The sequence below is a fragment of the Bradysia coprophila genome, unplaced genomic scaffold (genome assembly GCF_014529535.1).
Source record: "Bradysia coprophila strain Holo2 unplaced genomic scaffold, BU_Bcop_v1 contig_232, whole genome shotgun sequence".
Taxonomy (NCBI): domain Eukaryota; kingdom Metazoa; phylum Arthropoda; class Insecta; order Diptera; family Sciaridae; genus Bradysia; species Bradysia coprophila.
Genome location: NW_023503493.1, coordinates 13,911,793 through 13,931,445, shown reverse-complemented (window position 1 = coordinate 13,931,445; position 19,653 = coordinate 13,911,793). Strand labels below are relative to the sequence as shown.

General features: G+C 36.2%; 3 protein-coding genes across 11 annotated transcripts in view; all 3 read left to right on the top strand.

Moving 5' to 3' along the window:
- LOC119077216 (odorant receptor 43a-like) overlaps nucleotides 1-19,653 on the top strand; it is a 456,342-nt gene that overhangs the window by 280,296 nt on the left and 156,393 nt on the right. The gene's annotated exons all lie outside the window — the stretch shown is intronic.
- Nucleotides 1-19,653, top strand: part of LOC119076842 (putative odorant receptor 71a) — a 439,431-nt gene that overhangs the window by 279,049 nt on the left and 140,729 nt on the right. The gene's annotated exons all lie outside the window — the stretch shown is intronic.
- The window catches only part of LOC119076806 (trithorax group protein osa), a 112,934-nt gene continuing 97,940 nt past the window's right edge, over nucleotides 4,660-19,653 (top strand). For 8 of the 9 annotated variants that reach the window (XM_037183786.1, XM_037183785.1, XM_037183780.1 and 5 more), the window contains exon 1: nucleotides 4,660-6,490. In XM_037183786.1, coding sequence (XP_037039681.1) covers nucleotides 5,714-6,490 — 777 coding nt within the window. In that variant the 5' untranslated portion in view covers nucleotides 4,660-5,713. The remainder of the gene's footprint in view (nucleotides 6,491-19,653) is intronic. The other variant, XM_037183781.1, reaches the window with a different exon arrangement.

Sequence of the window (19,653 nt, the reverse complement as noted above, 5' to 3'; positions counted from 1 at the left end):
AAAATCTAACCCTTCCTACTTTCACTTCAGAAAAAAAAATTAAAAAAAATTAAAGAAAAAAAAGATTTTTTTACCGGGTATTGTGTGATACTACAGTTTTTAGCTAAACGTCTGATATCAGAAGAAGCTTTTTTGTGAATCTGGAATGAGAAATGTTTTTATTAAACCTCCTGCACTTCAGTCTACGATCTTACCACTGCTGCAATTTGTTTGTAATCCCAACGCGGCTTATTGTGAACCGTTGTTTCAAAGAAACTAATTCCTCGTGGGATTAAAAATGTGATTAAAATGCAAATTGCCAGATGGCAAGATCGTCACTTTAAACCTCGTTTTTTTTCATGATTTTCATTTTTATATTCTTCTGTATTTTCCTTACCATTCTTTATAAGTATTTAACCATTTAAATTCAAAAATGTCTGTTTTCCCATAGTAATGTGAAATAGTTCGCTGCTAAAATTGGCCTAACTGCCATTTTCAATCTAGAATTTCTCTACACTATTGTTAACCATATTAACTGGTAGTATCTTTACAAACCGACTTAAAATTTCTATTCTGAGCCTGGTATTGTAAGGCAGAATAAACTAAAGATCGGAACAGATCGTTTTTATCTGATCTGAATCTGAAAAAAGACGATCTGAAATTTTCAGATTCAGATCAGATAAATTTGAAAATTATCTGATTTGAATCTGAAATTTTCAGATCAATCTGAATTTAATCTGAAATCTGAAAATCTGTATTTTTCCAATCTGAAGTCTTCAGATCAGTTTCAGATTCAGATTATCTGATTTTTTTTTGAAATTTTCATACAAAATTTTCAGATAAACAGATCACATCAGATAAAAACTGATCTGAATCTGAAATTCGGCTATCTGAAATTTTCAGATTCAGATCAGATAGAAATTAATAGTAATCTGATCTGAATCTGAAATTTTCAGATCGAATTTTTCAGATTCAGATCAAATCTGATCCGAAATTTTTTCAATCTGATCTGAAAATTTTCAGATTCATCCGATCTGTTCCGAGCCCTAGAATAAACCATCGGTATTACCATTGAAACACCAAATAAATGTCCGATTCAATTAATTTTTCTCACATAACCATATCTTGTTCGTGAATCGCGTTCGAACTAAATTAACACAAAAGTGTGATTGCAAGACGATTAAATTATAGACGGAAAATTCTAAGCAGCAGTATCATCGTTCAATCCTCAATATTATTGTTTAGTTTACTTTTAATCCCTGAAAGAATTACATTTTTTCAATTTCTGGCGAAGATTAAAAATCTAATCCTGAAAGAATTACTTTTTGAAAGTAATCCCCTCGGACCTAAAAATTGTAATCCCATATTTTTATCTGTGAGGTAACAAATTTTGGATATTTAAAATTCGCAGGTTTTTTTCGCAGATACTTCACACACATCATTGGACGTAGACAGAGACAATTAACTAAAATGTTACTTGTCAACAAATCGATAACAATGTTTTCAGAAACTTTTTTTTTTACAGAAAACTTCTGTTCTGAAGGACGGAAGGGTGTAGCGACACAAAAAATGGTTTTTCAATTTACCAACCTCTCTGAAATGTTTCAAAAAACTATCTGAGTCCAAAAATCAGCAGAGAATTTTTTGGAGATGTCGGTTAAAGGTCCAATATTTTGATATTTTTGAAAAATTGCTCGTCAATACAATCCACCATGGTTAACGCCTTTCAGATTGCATACAGACATCCATCATACTTACGCTTCAAACCATTCTATACAACATAACAAACAGAAAACTTACGCCTCAAACCATTCTACGCAACACAACAAACAGAAAAAATTAAAAGAGCTTTGGCTCTTCCCTTTCCCAGGGTTCGCGGAAAGCACATTAAAGACGAGTCAATCTGTTTCGACCTCCGAATCTAGTGGCGGTCAGAGGTTAGCGTGGTCTAACCATCTTCAGTCAGCAGTAAATTTTCCGATGGGACATGTTTTGGAAAATTACGGTGATAGTTTTGCCAACTTTCGATGGAAAATGTATTTAGGAATCAATTGAAAGCTACTTTAAGAAGACTCCCAAAAAATCCTCGCGTCGCACTCACTGCCTCAATGACCACTCAATCAAATGACAATGGACGCAACCATGATAAAAGGATTCCCATAACATCAACAACATCCTCTGACATCGTACTCAGTTACTCCGAAAAAATCATCAACAAATGAGCCTCCACTTACCTGAACGCGTTAGACTCATCGGTTTCCTACCACGGTCTCTGTCCTCAAAATCTGACTGCATATTTCTCCTGAAGGACAAAAACTCAGAACGCAAAAACAAATGCAAACTTCTTCGAAAAACCATTCCATTGGCGAAGCAAATCCTTCAGTCACTCTTCTTGAGACTTGACTGAGCAGAGCATCTCAAAAAGGCATTCGCTGTGTGTGAATACATTACCTTTAGCTCGACGCTCGTAGTGCTTCGCTTTCACAACTAAAAGCTCCGATAACACTCAGTGAAAATGTAAAAAGCTCAGAAAAGAAAATTAAAAAACGGTCAATCGGGCCTTCATACTATACATACAGTTGCGAACGTAGACATTGGAAAGACAAGACATTCAAATGCGCGAGTCACTAAAAATTCAGCAAAGAACGGGTAGACTACTACAAGCTCGGTAGACAAAAACAGACCAGCTCAAACTTTGTTCCGATGCGGCCAGGGTCCAAAGATCATTTGGAAGTGGCAGCGACCGGTTTTTTTACGTTACGCTTTACGTTACGTTACGCGATTTATTGTGCGAGAGTGCCATCCATGATGAACGAAATTTCGTCTCGAAATAGTTTAAAAAACGAACGATTTTTCTTAGACCAACGTTTATGGAACTTTATCTCGTCTACTAGTTGACCGAATTCAAAAGAATCCTAGATGCTCTAAGGAAAGTCTGATTCATTTCGAAGTAAAGATTTCTTAATATGGCGGACCACAAAGTGCATTAACAATGGTGGGCACTACTTGTTTTATCGTATCGATCCAAATTGGTGCACATGAAGGTAGTAAGTATGGTTTCTAATCAACAAAAAGTATTCCGTGCGAGAGTCGTGAGAGAGCCAGCTGTCAAAAAAAATCAAAAGTGTGTCTCACACGGACTACGGTAAGTGGAAATCAAGCATTAGAGCCACACTTAAAAGAATAAAAATCTTAATCTTAATCAACCAACAGACTCGTCTTGCCCAACAAATTGAAAATTCTAAAATTGAACTAGTCAGGCAATCTTATTTGTCTTTCATTCGGTTTCAACAGTACAGATGAGCTGAAACCCGTAACCTCCTCATAACTACCTTGAATATTGCAGCTATTACAACACCAATCTCGTCTGTGACCCGATAATGAAAGATAAAGCCTGTTGGCTCTGGCTCTAGTGCACTAGTGAATGTAACAGGTAAAAATACTGGTAAATTGCCATCAACCGATAACGTTTTGTTTACCGGTTCTTACCGTAGAACTCAATATTAAATTTTCAGTGGATTTAAAATTAAGACAATTCCGACAAAATTCCTGATGTCGATCGATCATGAGTCAATAAATTGACTTTTCCTAGATTTTTAGAATATTAGAACATTGGAGATCATCTTCAAGGGTTGCTAGGAATCTCGCACCGCGTCATTCACAATAATTCACATTTTGACACATTTTGTATAAGGAAGATGTCACTTTGTGAGTTATTGTAAATGACGCGGCGCGAGATTCCCTAACACCTCTTCAAGGCCATTTGAGCTACATCCGTGGTAAAAAAAAAATCTCGTACACATGAAGTGAGGTTACGTCTGAAAGTCCCGTATCTTGAAGATGATCTGTACTGTTTGTTTGTTATGGTTTCCACTCAACAAAAAGTTCTCTGTACTCTGAGAGCCGTGAGAGAGTTGTCAAATAAACAAAGCAAAAATTGAAAAAAAAATCAATTTTGTCTCTCACACGGAGTACTTTTTGGTAAGTGGAAATCAAGTCTTACTTCCATAGCTTCAATCACCACTAGTGTCACTACGCAAAGGTCAAACGAAGTTATAATAGGCGCTGTTGTGCCCGTAATTTCATTGGATTCAAAATGTGAGTTAAAATTCAGTCTCCTTTTATATTACAGACATTTTCCTGAACAATCTTTCAGCAGGCTTCCTACTAGAAGATACATAGATGCGCGCCCACGTAAATCTGGCTCTTTCGTCTTCTTAGTTCTGTAAGATTTTATTTTGTTCAGAAATTTAAAACGAAACTACGTTGTCCCTATCTATGCGTCCTTTTACTACAAGTAAAGAAAAGTCATGACGGTGCCATATTCGCCCCTTAGAGGTGAATCTGGCACACCATCAATTCGTATGGTGTGCCAGATTACCCCACGGCTAGAAGCCGCCGACACTTCTTAACAAATTCCTAAAACCTAACCTCAGATTTTTTTAGCTCATCGCAGTGAAGTCTGCGAAGTAGTTTGGACCGATGAACGGTCAATATCTTTTAGAAAAATTCTGTCAAAATAGCAATGACCTCATCGTCAAAATTGAATAATTTGTGCGACCACTTTTTCAAACTGTTCGGCAACGATATTCAAAACAAGAGACGATGCTGTACTAAACGAAATCTGCTACTTTTGACTTCACACCCAAGTACTGAGTTCGCTTAAGCCCGCCATTGTTAAAAATTTGATGTTCGTCCGTGTTCGTCAATTAAACAGAAAAAACAACGGGAATAACAGTTTTCCAATAAAAAAGCGTCCTAAATAAGATGTACAAACTAAATCGGCATCATTGAACATTGAAGTGAATCCCCAGTTCTGTGTTAATTAGCTGTAAACAGGAATACCGCGGTAGGCTGTCTTAGAAATAAATTGTATGTGTCTCTTTCGTTGTGTATTAGTGTTAAAAAAAATACACCAAACTTCAATGAGAGTGTGTGTGGTGTCTTTCGTTGAGTTTTCTGAATGTAAAAAAAAAATTCTCTCTTTCGATATGGTGAAAATCGCTAAATAAATCGCTGAGTATACCTACAAAGCGGAGACACGGACACGAAATGATGGAATTACGGAAAATTTAATTTATTAATGGAAAGACGATCACTTACAAACTGTTAATATCATCGTCAGCTAGTGTTTTAAGGCAAATGATAGAGAATTTCTGGCGATATAAAGACAATATAAGGTTTTGGCATAATTTAGTCTTATGCGTTGCTGAAATCGCGATGCATGCCACATCTAACGGTTGAAATCCGAAGTAGAAATAAAGTGTCAAAACGAGTGTACATATAATTTTTGAATCAGTTCATCATCAATGGAAATCTGTGTCCATTGATTTTTTTATTTGATTAAAGTCGAAATTTACAAGGAAATTATTTTAGAAAAATGTTCAAATCTGTGCTGTACATGGAATATCGTACGAAATGATGACGTTTTAAGTGTTACGTACATTGGATACGCGTTCGAAAAGCATTTTATACTCGGTCGGGTGTTGGTTAAGCAACCAACTTTCTAGTTTCGCGTTTTTTTTTTGTGTGTGTTGTATACCAGCCAACCAAGTGATGTCGAATTTTGTGAATTTTCTCGAAACAAAAAGCACCAAATGCTACTGATGGAGGTCCAAGGAATGTATTTGTTGAATTTTGTCCATTGTGTTGGGTGTTGGCACCGAAACTAACAGCAAATGCAGTCTCTCGGTAAAAAGAAGAGCTGCTGCGTATTTCTTCTTAGTATGTTAAAATGGCGCAACAACAAACTGAAAACGTAAACGATATTCAATCCAATGAAAATACATTAAACGAATCGAAAAACTTGCAAAATGGTGTTGAAAATAAAAATGTGTCACAAAATTATCGTGTAAATACCGTCGGTACCGTTGTAGGAATGAGTGAACAAAAAAGTAAATCGCCGGGTGCCGTCGGTGCGAATAATGGAAATGGTGGTCCTCCGCAACCGATCGATCATTTACCCGCTCCAATTCATCCATACGGTGAACATCCTTCCAGCGGTCATCTGCCACCCGAAAATAAAGATGATCCGCACAATATGTACGGTCCTCCGCATCCGATGCATCATCCACAGCCGCCACAAGGATACTCACGATATCACGATCCAAACATGCCGCCCGATATGTACGGCCGCTATGGCGGTAAACCGACGTCGATGATACCACCAAATCGTCCACCACAACGTTACATGCCGGGACCAGCACAGTCACCACAGCCACAACCTGGCCAGCAACAACCTCAGGGCCAGACACCGACATTAAATTCCTTACTACAATCTCATCCACCTACCCACAACCGATATCCGAATAGTTACGATCCTCATCAACAAGCTCCACCACCTCCGAATCCGTCACAATCGCCCCAATCACAGCAGCAGCAGCAACAACAACAACAGCAGCAGCCGCAGCAACAACAGCCACAACAACAAGCACCTCTTCCTCCTCAGGGATATCAAAATTGGGCACCACGTCCGTACAGTCCACAACCATATAGACCGCCACCAATACCGGTAAGTGAAAATATTTTTTTTTTTGATTGTCGAGCGTCGAAATTATATGTATACGAGAAGACGAAAGTATAAGAACAGTGTGCGGAGTCAAAATGTTTCGTTCTGTTCGTTCGAATTGAACGTTTCAAAAATGTTGAACGCGTCTGTCTATACCCTCGAAATTGTACGTTGATGTTTTAGAACCTATTAGGTTTTATAATTAGGAGGCTTAGGTACAAGTGACATCATAGCTAATTTTTTCGTCGCCCCAGCCTTAGGGTCAGAACTTTGAAATTATGATTTAAAATCAAAATTTATTGGTCCGCATATTCATAGATTGATTGGAATGTTGTGCATTTTCCATTAATTTAAACATCAAACGAATTTTTGCAGCTTATTGTTATTGCTGCGCGCGCCCTATAATATTGTATAATACACCCGTAATGAACAACCAAAACAATTTCTTGTTTGATGACAACAATGCAATACACAAAATTTCCAACGGAACAATAGTATAGTATCATCTCTTGTCTATCTCTCCACTCCATGTGCATGGTTATAATAATTAATGCTAAAATGATAGCAGTATGGTGTTGTTATTATATGGATGTGTACTCAATGTGTGTAAACAGTCAGAGTTGCCACATATTATTATATACGGTAAATGATTATATCAATAACTTATATGTTTGTAAAACAATAAGTCGAAAAGTTTAATGAACTTATTGTGATGTATTGTTGTCATAACGATTGGAAGAGAGAATGAAAAATCGATGTTCGTTATCAAAAATGCAAATTATTTGTGTTGATATGTTGGCTGCGAGGTTCGATTGGTTTACATATGCCACTTGAGATTTGATCAGATTTTTTCATCCAGGCTTGTTTAAGAATTACTAAGGCAAAACTCGCTGAAATTCGGTCGATGCGTATGACTCTGAAAGACTCATTTTTGCAGAATTCCTTGAAATTAATTGAAATAAATCTTTTAGACCGAGACAGTACGCCAAATTATTAAATTTTTTATTTCTCAACTGATCTAGGCACGACAGTTTCATTTGTCAATTTAGAATCTGCATTTGGCTTCAATACCTTTATTTGAATAATCCTCTTAGCGTTCCAATGTAACAGAATGAGTAATTGATATGCATGTGGGCTCTCGGTCAATTTCTCTTGAACCTCCTTGTCGAATAGAAAAGTAGACACATGCGATTCCCATGATGGGAAATAGCGGGTTAAGAGGTTCCGAGCCTACGCTGAAATTGTAGCCTACATTTCTGCGTTTCGAAATTTTTGATCGCTGATATCTTTTTACGAGAGCCCTTTTTGAAAAATGTACGACCACATTTTCGAGTAAAAATATGTCGGCTTTGAATAAAAAATAAAATTGTCTGTGAAAGTTCCATGTGCTTTGAGAAAACTGTACCGATGCCCCAAATTTGCATCAAAGGTACACTTTTCTCAAAGCACATGGAACTTTCACAGACAATTTTATTTTTTATTCAAAGCTGACATATTTTTACTCGAAAATGTGGTCGTACATTTTTCAAAAAGGGCTCTCGTAAAAAGATATCAGCGATCAAAAATTTCGAAACGCAGAAATGTAGGCTACAATTTCAGCGTAGGCTCGGAACCTCTTAAAACAACAAAGTGTTAAAATACATGGTGATCCGAACGGAAGACTAATCTGCATAGTAATAGATATCCCTTATAAAAAGTGTCCATGGGACCGATTCGATTTAAAGATCGCTCAAGTACACATAGTTCGTGTAAAACAAGCAAAAATCAGTGAAAATCAGGGCCGGACTGGCTACCAAAAGGCGCATCGGGCGAATTGGCTGAAAAAGGCTCAGAGGCGTCTAAATAAATTTTGTTAATCTGAGGAGCGCCAAAAAGCAAAAGGCGAATCGGGCATCGCCCGATCGCCCAGTATAGCCAGTCCGGGCCTGGTGAAAATCCAGACTTTTACAAAATTTGGTATCTCGGACTGATGATGGAGAGTGATGGTAAGATATGTTTGGTATATTATTACCAAAAAGTCTGGAGAAAGAATGTCTAACTCGTCAAGCGTTATCTGCGCTATCTGTGTCCATGAAGCGCTTGCCAAATCTTCATTTATGCCAGAATTCATAGTGGTTGCTCTGAGTGCTGGAATATGACTGATAGTCGAAAAATGGTTATATGAAAATCTGTGGGATGTCGTGGGCTGTCAAGAAAGTGCAAAAAGAAGTTTTGTCAAAACAAATATGTTTAACATTTTGAACTTTGGTGAGGTCTGCCGGATGTATTTGATAGCGTCATATTCTATTGTCATGTCTCGTGAATCATCCTTTTTAATGACACCCCACACGACCATGTACTTTTCGTGTACCTAGAGACATTTCTGTAAGAAAAGTGTGAGTTTTCAGTCTTTTTCCGTTGAAAACTTCAATTGCACATGTCTCAGTGTGGATGAATTTTAAACCCAATAAGACCCTATTTGCCCCAGAAGCACATGCAATTACCTTTCTAATGACACCCCACGCGACCCTGTACGGCTCGTGTAACTGGAGAAATTTTTGTAAGAAAAGTGAGTGTTTTCAGTTTTCGATCACCTCCCACCAGCCACACAAGCTTCGAAGAATTTTTTTGAAAGTGGTTTTAGGTTCTAGGGACCAATACCAATCTAGGCACATATAAAAAAGTCCAATGGAAAATGCGTCCGATTTCAAGATTCTGTTTTTCAAAAGAATCCCTCGTAGAGCTTAGATCGATAAAATGAAAAGGAACCGTAGAGCGTATATTGACACATCAGAAGGAATGGCAGAGCAGAGGGAAGAGAAGGCTGTTGTTATTATAAACTAGAATCTTATCGCTTACCGTTTTAACATACCAACCCTTTTCTTGAAAGTACCGTCAAAAATCAGTTTTAATATTCGTAGACTTAGGGCTGACACTTTCTTTTCACAAACACTGCACTTGAGAAAGGTTGACTTGTGTCAGGGACAGGAACTGTGCTAGCTGCCAACTTTCTAATTTGCTGACAACAGTTAATAGCTCTTGCATGATTGATGGCTAGTGATTGGCTACTTCCATGAAGCGCACGAAATGTTGAGGAATAAACTCAACCCTTTACAAACGGAAATGATTTCGACAGTTAAATCTGTTACTTCTTTTGTTGAAAGATGACATCTCATAATTTTGTCGGCGTTGTCGATGAATTGTCGTTCCTAGGGAAACTTCACTGGGCAGATTTTTTTAGCGTGGAGCGTGACATCATATACAGAAAGCATTTTTCTGTTATTGTCAGGCGATTCTACTGTGTAATTAAATTATCCACAATATTTCCGAATAATATATTCTCAATTATCTTTTTCAACGTTACGATATGACAAAACGATTCTATGTCACGTGGAAAACTGGATTTTATTGCTAACTGATTAATAGACATTGCAGTGTATTCAAAATAATCATCGGTCTATGTTACTCATATCTCTTTGTGTATGCTAATTGAGCTATTTTCAATTTGAATGGAACTGACGTCATCGACTAATATAACATTTTCTGATGACGTTATTTATTGCAGAGTTGATAGAATGCTAGAATGGTAGAGTTAATGTCAACCAAATTAATATCGAGATTTGAATCAGCTGTTCTACCAACTCGTTCACTCATTTCAATACGCTATTTGTACGTGGTTACAATGGGTTTAATAGTCACACGTAGGCGCTTGGTTGTAGTGACTTGGTAGTAGTTGATACTATGACGGAACCAACAGGATAGATAGCTGAAGAAAACCGCGATATAAAGAATCATAAAACTTAGTGACATATTTCTAGGCCAAGACATTCTTCAAATCGATTTTTTACCATGAAGCTATGATGGCTCATTTTGGGCCAAATGGAGAAAAATGTAGATCTGGTTGTGTTCTGTACGTAAAACTCATGTTTCGGTATGTCAATAAGTCCCAAGTACGCTAAACATCTTAAGACATGTCTCAATCTGCAAAATTCTTCACGACGTAATGGTTTGGGGATTCACAGATTGTACACGCCAAGAATTACTATTTCAAACCTCCTCCTCCTTTATTTGTCAAAATGTATCGAGAAAAATTCAAAAATATAAGCGGCTTTTGGCCCCTGTCGATCAAGTGCAATTTCTGAATGATCCCCTTTAGTAGACTTATCCAAATGGAAGGATAATTTCTCGAGTATCAATTGACAGTATGCCAACTTGTTTGCTAAAACCTATTCCAATCCTGATATTATTCAAGTCAGACACGTCGACTTCCATGGATAGGTGAAGTGAAGGTATAATTTTCAATTTGCAGAACAATATTAGGGATTGGGATATCTAATGCTCTGATTTGCACCCAGCGACTCAAACAGAAGGCAGCATTTCTGATTGAAGCAGCTTAGTAAAAGCTATATTATTAGTCATAGGAGGATACAAATTGAGCACTGAGTAATGTGATCTGTGGACATACATGAAGTGATAAAGAGTTTTGTTGGTGGTTCCCGTGAAATTTATAGCATCTGCGATCAAACTCCTGCTATCTGCATCATTTGTAAAGGTTTATGACCGTTGCATGTTCTACAGTTCTGAAATCGAACAGAGGCAGCACATAATTGCGTTAACCAATGATTCAAAAAAAATATTTTATTTTGGAATGTTTCACCACTAATTTGGACACGGACATTGCATTGAATGAAGATATGAATCATGCAACACCACAATTTGTATGTTAGTTCTACCGCATAGCATGTAAATTCTGAAAATGAAACAGCAAACTTTGCATGATTCGGTTATTCATTAATTTTAATTTAAAACATTTTCCGAATCGATCGCACGGACGATTTTCTAATTTTCCCAATTCAAACAATTTTTTTCCCACTTTTGCATTGCCAATCATTCCCGAAATGAATGAAGGTAGAATGTCGTAGGACTGACCAATTATTTTCTGAGTCCATCGCATCCATTCGAGATAAATGTTAATTAAATTCCGAATATTCCCAATATTCCATATCTCAGTCAATTGAATTCGTGGAACATTATGATTTTATGCATACCATTCAAATGTCGATACACGCGCCACAGTTTTTTACTTACTTACTTTATACTTTGTCTGTCATCCTAGTTTCAAACTGGTTCACGTTAATTACATCAAAATAATGAACATGACCAGCACAAATCACAGCTCGACTTACCTCCAACCATTTATACCGAACTGATTCAAAGGATGAGGAATATTATAATTATTATTGATTCAGCAATCACAGACGTACATACGCAACATAATGATTATGCTACGAAATGGTGGTAATTATAATAGGCATACGTTTGTATGATTGATTTCATGCATTAACCAAAAACGTTTGAATACTCAACTCGATTGAGTTAATTTACGATGGCTGGATGTTTAAGGTACATTTACAGTTGAATTAAAATTAGATGTAAATCCATATATATTGTTTAGCCACCCATATGTATTCAACCATTCCACTTCCGTCACCGCATTTCATAAGTTATGTTATCAAATATAATACTCAGATGTCGGACATATCTTCCAAGACGTGCACATATTGTATATGCATGTAGAATGTACGTACATGCATTCAATGCATTTGTACAATGTACATACCTTATCAATTCACATGTCCTTCTGCATTCAAATTGTATTCGCAAATAATTCATCCAAGTTTACCCCCCTGCAAATAAACAATGCTGCTTAAGATGGGGTTACCGACTGTGTGCCATTTTGTGTTGGTTGGGCAATTAAGAACTATTCACCGGATTCAAAGGAATCAAATGTCGTTAAATAAACAGTTTTTCAATGCGGGACTACATTGAATGACCAAAGGTGTTTTCTGAAAATATTTTTAAGGGAACTTTGAAGCTTTAGTCGATCTAAATTTGTCACACTTCAATTGATCGTTTTGCTTAAGAAAATTTGCTTGTGCACCCATGGGTGAAAGATAAACGGAGACAAAGATTTTATTTTTGATTCAAACTAAAACGTTCTACAATTTCCACTCAAAAAATCCATTTCTCAGTCTGGAGTATCCATCCGCGACACATACTACAGTATCGGGAGAAGAGTACGCTAATCTAATGATCGTGATCATACATAATAGTGTCGAATGGCGACCTAGGTACACGACTCTCTGCACCCACTCGAGCTACTTTTGCTATCCCTCTTTCCTAACCAAACATTTACCTAACCTGCAACGTCGTTTCTTCATCTAACGATGAATTTCGTTTTACTCATTCTCATTATTTAACAACAAAATTTCGGGCTGGTGCCATGGTATCGTCAATCTTTAAATATAACTAGATTGGTGTATCTCGATTGGGTGGGGTGGTGGTGGTACAATTTTGGAAAACAATATTTAGCAGACTCTACTCTAGCGTAAACTGTTCCTCGATTTTTAATTAACTTAAGTGTTACAGTGTGATTGTAGAAGTGCTGTCAGAATCTGTGATCCGTTAAGTACCCTCTTCCCGCAGATGAACGTTACACATTGCTTGCATGTGTGGTGTGTGTTAGTTTGGTGATGCGTGTGTGTTAGAAAATTAATTTTATTTACCTTCATTTCATCTTTGTCATCATAATTGACATAAAATCATTACATCTTACACGGAAATCGTATGTTTCTTTGAAGGATATAGATGGCAACAACATGGAACCGAAACCCATGTCGTTCGCTAATGTTTCTGTGCACTGTGTTTCTTTTGTATTTCGTCGTAGATAGAGAGAGAAACTTTGAAGTTGAATATTTGATTACATTCCCATTAAAACAATACATTTACCCCACTGTGTACACTGTATACGGTGAACGTTCAATATCATTGTCATTTTAGATTATTTTTAGTTGTCGACGGTTAAAATAACAATCATTGACAAAGTTACTGTGTGTATATGGTGCACCTACAGGTCTAATTCAATAAACAGAAATTTATTTATTTTTTACAAAACTCCACAGCAGAGTACATAAACAGAAACAGGTAGACAATATTAACACAGAACTGGCTTTCGAACTTTATGAATGAAATAATAGAAAAAACGTGGTTTAGGTTTAGGTTTTTAGCACGAAAGGGTAGAATCACTATATATAATATCTATGGTGTATATAAGCTGTGATGGCTGTGATGTAATCGAATGCAGAGGTTGTCGAAGATATGCGACGAGATTTTCATGTGCGGCAAAGTTTGTGAATAATTTTATGCTTTCAAAATATTTTGTTAGACATTCACGACCGCATAGGTAAAAGCGAGAGGATAAAGTTTTATTTTTAAATGTTTGCAAGCAAAAACATTTGCCTTTTGATTTTATCGATTTTAGCTGAACAGAGCAATGTGAACAGAGCTCAAGTGATTTCCAATGAATCAAATTAATTAGGAAATTCAACCGCTTACACTAGGGTATTGATGTGTACGGGCGGTTAAAATGGGAGACCTGCACTTTTTAGGAATTTAAAAAAATGCTTCAGGGATGTAGCTGGGTTTTTGCTCAAATGTACACAAAGGACTTGGTTTGAGTGACTGTTTAATTAACTAGGGTCCTTGGGTCAGGTCCCTTGACTGCCTTTTTAAATTTAGAGAAATTAAAGTAAATTGCTTTTTTTATTGAAATGAGGAAAGTTAGCAATGACCAGTGATAAACACACTGGATTCCTACTTATACAATGCTGAATGTAGCACCAACAGCACCGACCAGTGATAGGCTACTGTTTACTCTTATAATGGACTTTAGCACAGACTAGTGCACTCTTACATTTACAATGCTCACTTTAGCACCAATGTTATAGGTTTCGCCCAAACAATATTTTTTGTTTAAATACTGGAATCAACCAATTCATTAACAATTATTGAAATGAAAAGCGTCTTTCGAATTTTTTAAATTGGAAGAAGAGAATTATGTCAAGTTATTGAAAAGTTATTGGAATGCGTTGTTTTTTTGTTACTTCACAAAAGTTAAAAGTTAAAAAAAATTGAAAATTGTTGGAATTTATGGACTGCCATCTTATATTAAGCAGTGTACGACATAAATTTTATTATTTTATTAGTTTTTGAAAGTCGTTCAGATTTTCCATACCTGGTTCAGGATTTTTCGAGTTATCGTGCAATCAAAAACCAGATAAAATTGCTTTTGGGAATTACTTCAAGATCATGAGTACTAAGCTGAACATCTGCGAACTTGAACTCAAAAACGTTTTTCCTCGTCGAATAAAACCAAAAGTTCAAAAATTGGTTCCGGATTTCTCGAGACATCGTGAAATCCGAAAGCCAGACAAAAATGCTTTTGGGAATTACTTCCAGATCATTTATCCAACATCGACCACCTACGAACTTGACTTGAGGAATTTTATTCCTCGTCGATTAAAACCCAAATTTCCAAAATCGGTTTACGGACTTGAACTCACGAATTTAATTCCTCGTCGATTGAAACTAAATTTTTGAAAATCGGTTCAGAATTACTTAAGTTATCGTGCTATCAAGCGTTACATACATTTCAGTATTTTCCGTTCTTTGCTAACATTTCATACATTTTACAAAACCGATCATAGTGAACGTATTTTTTGATATATTATGATCCTTTACTTAACAGTTAAGGGAATAATAATGAATCATGTCCAACAACTGCCACGTGCTGTTAGTGGGCTTTTTATTCTGGGTACACTTTGGGCTTTACTTCCAAAATATTGGTATATCCACTCATCTCTAGGGTAGGGTAGAATATTGATGACTATGGATTCGCTGGAAAGCCAAAGACAGAAAGCCAAAAAACTAGTTCGCCGATTCTATTTTGAAGCTTGAAGGCAAAATGTTTTGAACTTAATATTTACCCTGAGATTGCTCGACCATAGCTTACCAATGAACGAACCTGTCGTAGCGTTTCTAGCGTTTCACATATCATTTCGATGAATTATGGATTCAATAAAAATTGACACAAAATTTTGAATTGGCAAGGTAGGGTAAGCGTACCAGTCCTCGGAAAAGAATGAGTCGTCGGATTGTTGTCTCATTCATAAAAAAGTCTATGACTGAAAGAACAATAGGTGTACATGAAGTCATATTTGACCGAGGATTGGTACAGTTTCCCTAAGCACCATCCCATTACGTTAAATACTTCGATTATGTTCGCTGAGTAATTATTATTTTTTTAATAATTATCAGCCAGATAATTAATGTTGAGTTTTATGTTTCAATCTCAATTTTATGAACATTGATGCAATGAAATATTTCAACTGTAATTCTATACCGAGAATAACATCAAATAATGCACATAATGTCTATAGTACATAACATCTTTTTGCCGTGTTTACAACAATGCGTTTATTTGGTTGGTGTACTACAAGAATACAATTGTCTTTACTACCACAATGAATGCAAATGAGATTACCGAACACAAAATGTTCGTTTCGGCTTTTATTTTATTCATTCCTATAACAATCAAAGAATAAACCCATCTTTTTACCATTGATAAATCAGTTTTCTTAATGAAAATCAGACCGACATGGCTTTCCCCACAGTCATTTAACTTTTGCACAACATAACAAACAATGCGCGAAAACTTTTCGATTCAAAACGGCGACATCATTTAACTTTACGCTGCTTCAATTTTGTTGAAAAGAAAATGAAAATTTCGAAGAAAATTGTCGTGGTGATGGCTTTGACGAGTATATATAGCCGTAATGATAATGAACGCACATGTACGATGTTGTGAAGCATTAAATTGTATCACAAATTAAATGGTATATTTGATATTTGGATGGATATTTGTGACTATGCTGACTATACGTGATATTTATGTCTAGCGAGAGACCTATCAATGAAAGAACAAAAAATAGAATAGAATTCGCATCATCTAACGTTTCGTATTATGCTATTTCCATGCATCTGGTTTTCCTTATGTATTCAGTGCATATACATAAACGCTCAAAAAAACCTTCTTATCTCTTGTATACGCTACACAAAGACAGATGAACATAAAAAAAAATATAAAAAGTAGGAAAAGTTGGTGGAAAACTTTTGTTGTGACATTGAAATCAAATCAAAAGAAAAAGATACAATGTGACATCGAAAGTGATATGTTGACAGATTTATTTGTTTGTTTGTTTCGGTTCGGCTTTTTATACGTATATATGTATCGTATCGTCGATGCTGATCTTCTGACCATAGAAATGTTGTTATTTTGTTCGAAGCGTTTTTATTGTCACATTCGAACGATAACGAAAATCGTTTCTAAATTAATTCTTTCCCATACTGTGTGTCCGTTATTATTGTTGTCGATTTGTCCTTCTACGGAATTCAAAAGGAAAAATGCTTCCGCACTCCTTGGGGACTCGTTCACAAATGACGTCACGACATCAAGAAAATTATGGAATTGTCGACTCGTTCTTCATCTAGCCGATAAAAAAAAATTGTTAAATTACCTTGAGTAACAATTTTCCAATTGGAGTGGGGGCATGGACATCAGAGTGGAACCAGAATATTACGGAGGTATCAAACGTTCATAAGAATGAAACGGTAGCCATTGCTTACAAACATAAAAGTTCGGAAGACAATGAAAATGTTTTATGATTTTTCAGTTTTTCCTTAAAATTGGTATCAAAATGAAGGTAAACATTTTGTTGGAAATTTTGCCGTTCCCTAGACTTTTAAGGATCTTCCAACAACACTTTTTAATTTTCAATTGCAATCTTCACTGGGTCCGTCATATTTGACGTTTCAGAATTTCGAGAATTTTCAAGAATTTCGAGAATTTTCTCAGAATCAATTTCATGAAAATAGGCCCAGGTAGTCTTTCTGTGAACGAGCCCCCAGCGATTACTAAAGTGTACGGTTCAAGGAAGTTTTTTCTTCATTGTTTCAATGAAGAAACGTTTCTTCGAAATTGACTTCTTGCTGTTTCTATTTTTGACCTACTCAAGACGACTGGAAATCAAATCTTTTTATGACCAAAATGGTGCTCAAAATTGAATTTATAAAATTGTGTTTACGATCAAGTGTAATTTATATAAACTGTTGCCGGGTGAACTTCGTGATAGATTCATTGTTCATAATGCAATTGTTTTAGTTAGGGTGGTTCCATTAACGTTCGTATGTACATGTCCCATCCTTCTCAATTTTCTTTTTACGCCATTGAACACTTGAATGGGATTGATCTTAGATTTTTTACGTCAATTTTATCAGCTTTAACCGTGCTCTTCCTGATGATTTAATTATTTTCCAGTTGAAACAAATACCCAACAGTTCAGTAGTTCAATTGTGATTTCTCTTCGCAAACAATCAAACGAGAAATGAAAAGAAATTCAAACTTTAAAGTGAAACGACATTATTTACATCAAACGAAATCGCAATTATAATTCTATTAGGCAATCTATCATGTGGATATAATCATCATCAAATAAACAACAGTCCAATGAAGTGTACCAAACTGATTTGATAGCCCAGACCAAATAAGCGTGTACGAACGTATTCAAACGTATGTCCAGCCGCATATCCTGAACATGTATATCTCATCTATTACGTCCCGTAAATATATATGGGATATCTAACTTTCAATAATACGTTCTAACGTGAAATATGGAATAAAACATGTGTTGTGGACTGGTGTATGCATCGACCGATATGTGTGTACATAAAAGATATAATGTGCGGTTGGTTTTGAGGCCTTGCAAATGCACGATTCCTCACTGTGTGGCTGGATACTAACATTCTGTGCCATGCTTCAGGATCACACTCACAGGTAGTAGTGTATACAAATGCATGTTGACATAAAAGGTTACGAAATGAAAATGTGTTGAGAACGAGGAGGAAAATGAGTTCCAATTTTCGGGTGGTATTGGGAATTAATAGACGTTTTGGGTGGGACAACGAGAAGTGTACGCTGTTGAATAAATAATATCGTTGACACTGTAAGCTTGTATGCTTGTCTTTAACGTTCCAAATGACTCACTTCCACTTGAATTGAAATGAAAGTGAGACGTGAAAAGATGAATGGAAGTGAAACGCTAGGACTTAAATGGCGATTAGCAAAACAACCAATTTCGGGACGTTTTCACTGTATAGCACACCATACCGTAAAATGCAAACATTATGGTGATAATGTTGGTCGAGACCATTGTTTTGTTTAAGTTTTGGGATAAATTTTCAAGAGTTATATTATGCTTGATGTACACACAACACACATATCTGTACATGTATGTGGCGGATACATATGAGAAGTGAAATATACGAATCGTTGTGCAGAATGAACTGTTGATAATGGGTACATGTAATAGGCATTTTCACAGATTTCATGAATGTTGCGCTATATCTTTACCAGAAACTATGTAACAAATTAAACAGGCTGAGTTTGTTTTGTATAAATATGTAACGTGAGATGTGTGTTTTTGGAGCATGTACTAAGGACGTCGTTAAATATACATTCTATGGCTATTAAATATTTAGTGCTATGGATGTGTGAACTGTCTGTGTAATACATTGATGAATCGTTACCATCATGTAGATTAATTTTTGATTGATGAACACATTGGTTTATTTTAGCATATACATTGGTTGTGGGTAATGAACTAGCTTTAGTCACACCAGTACTCAATACGTCATTATTTCATTATTTACATGGTCACAATGGGAAGGACGACCTCTAACTGTTATTATAGGTAAACCATTATTTGTTCAAATCTCTCCTTATTTTCGTTTGAAATGGTAACGACGACCAGACTTGTTTTAGTATTCTATGCGTGAGACACGTGTCTCAATTAAGCTAAACCAATCACTAAAGTTGGCCCCAGGTCGCTCAATCGGCGGAGCATTGGACTTATACGCTTAAGAAGGCAACACGTACCATTAAGTAAGAATCATAACTAGCAACTCCATCTATGATTTACGGATGGAAGTATATATACTAGGTCATGCCCGTAACTAGCGGGTCTTGGGGCTGGCAATTAAGATTTCAAAAAACGGTTTTTTTTTTAAATTTCGCTATATAAAAAGAAATTTGTCTTCAGTTTGCCCCCCTGAGTTTCCCTGAGTTGTGTGGCTAGTTACGGGTCTGTACTAGATTTCGAGTCAAAATTGGTCTGATTAGAATTAAGAACCGCTGAGTGCACACAACAGTTCCATTAGAGGCTGAAGACCATCCCGTTAGAAGTCGAAATCGTTTGCCATCAGGTCGCAATCATTGTAACTAGTAGCCCTAT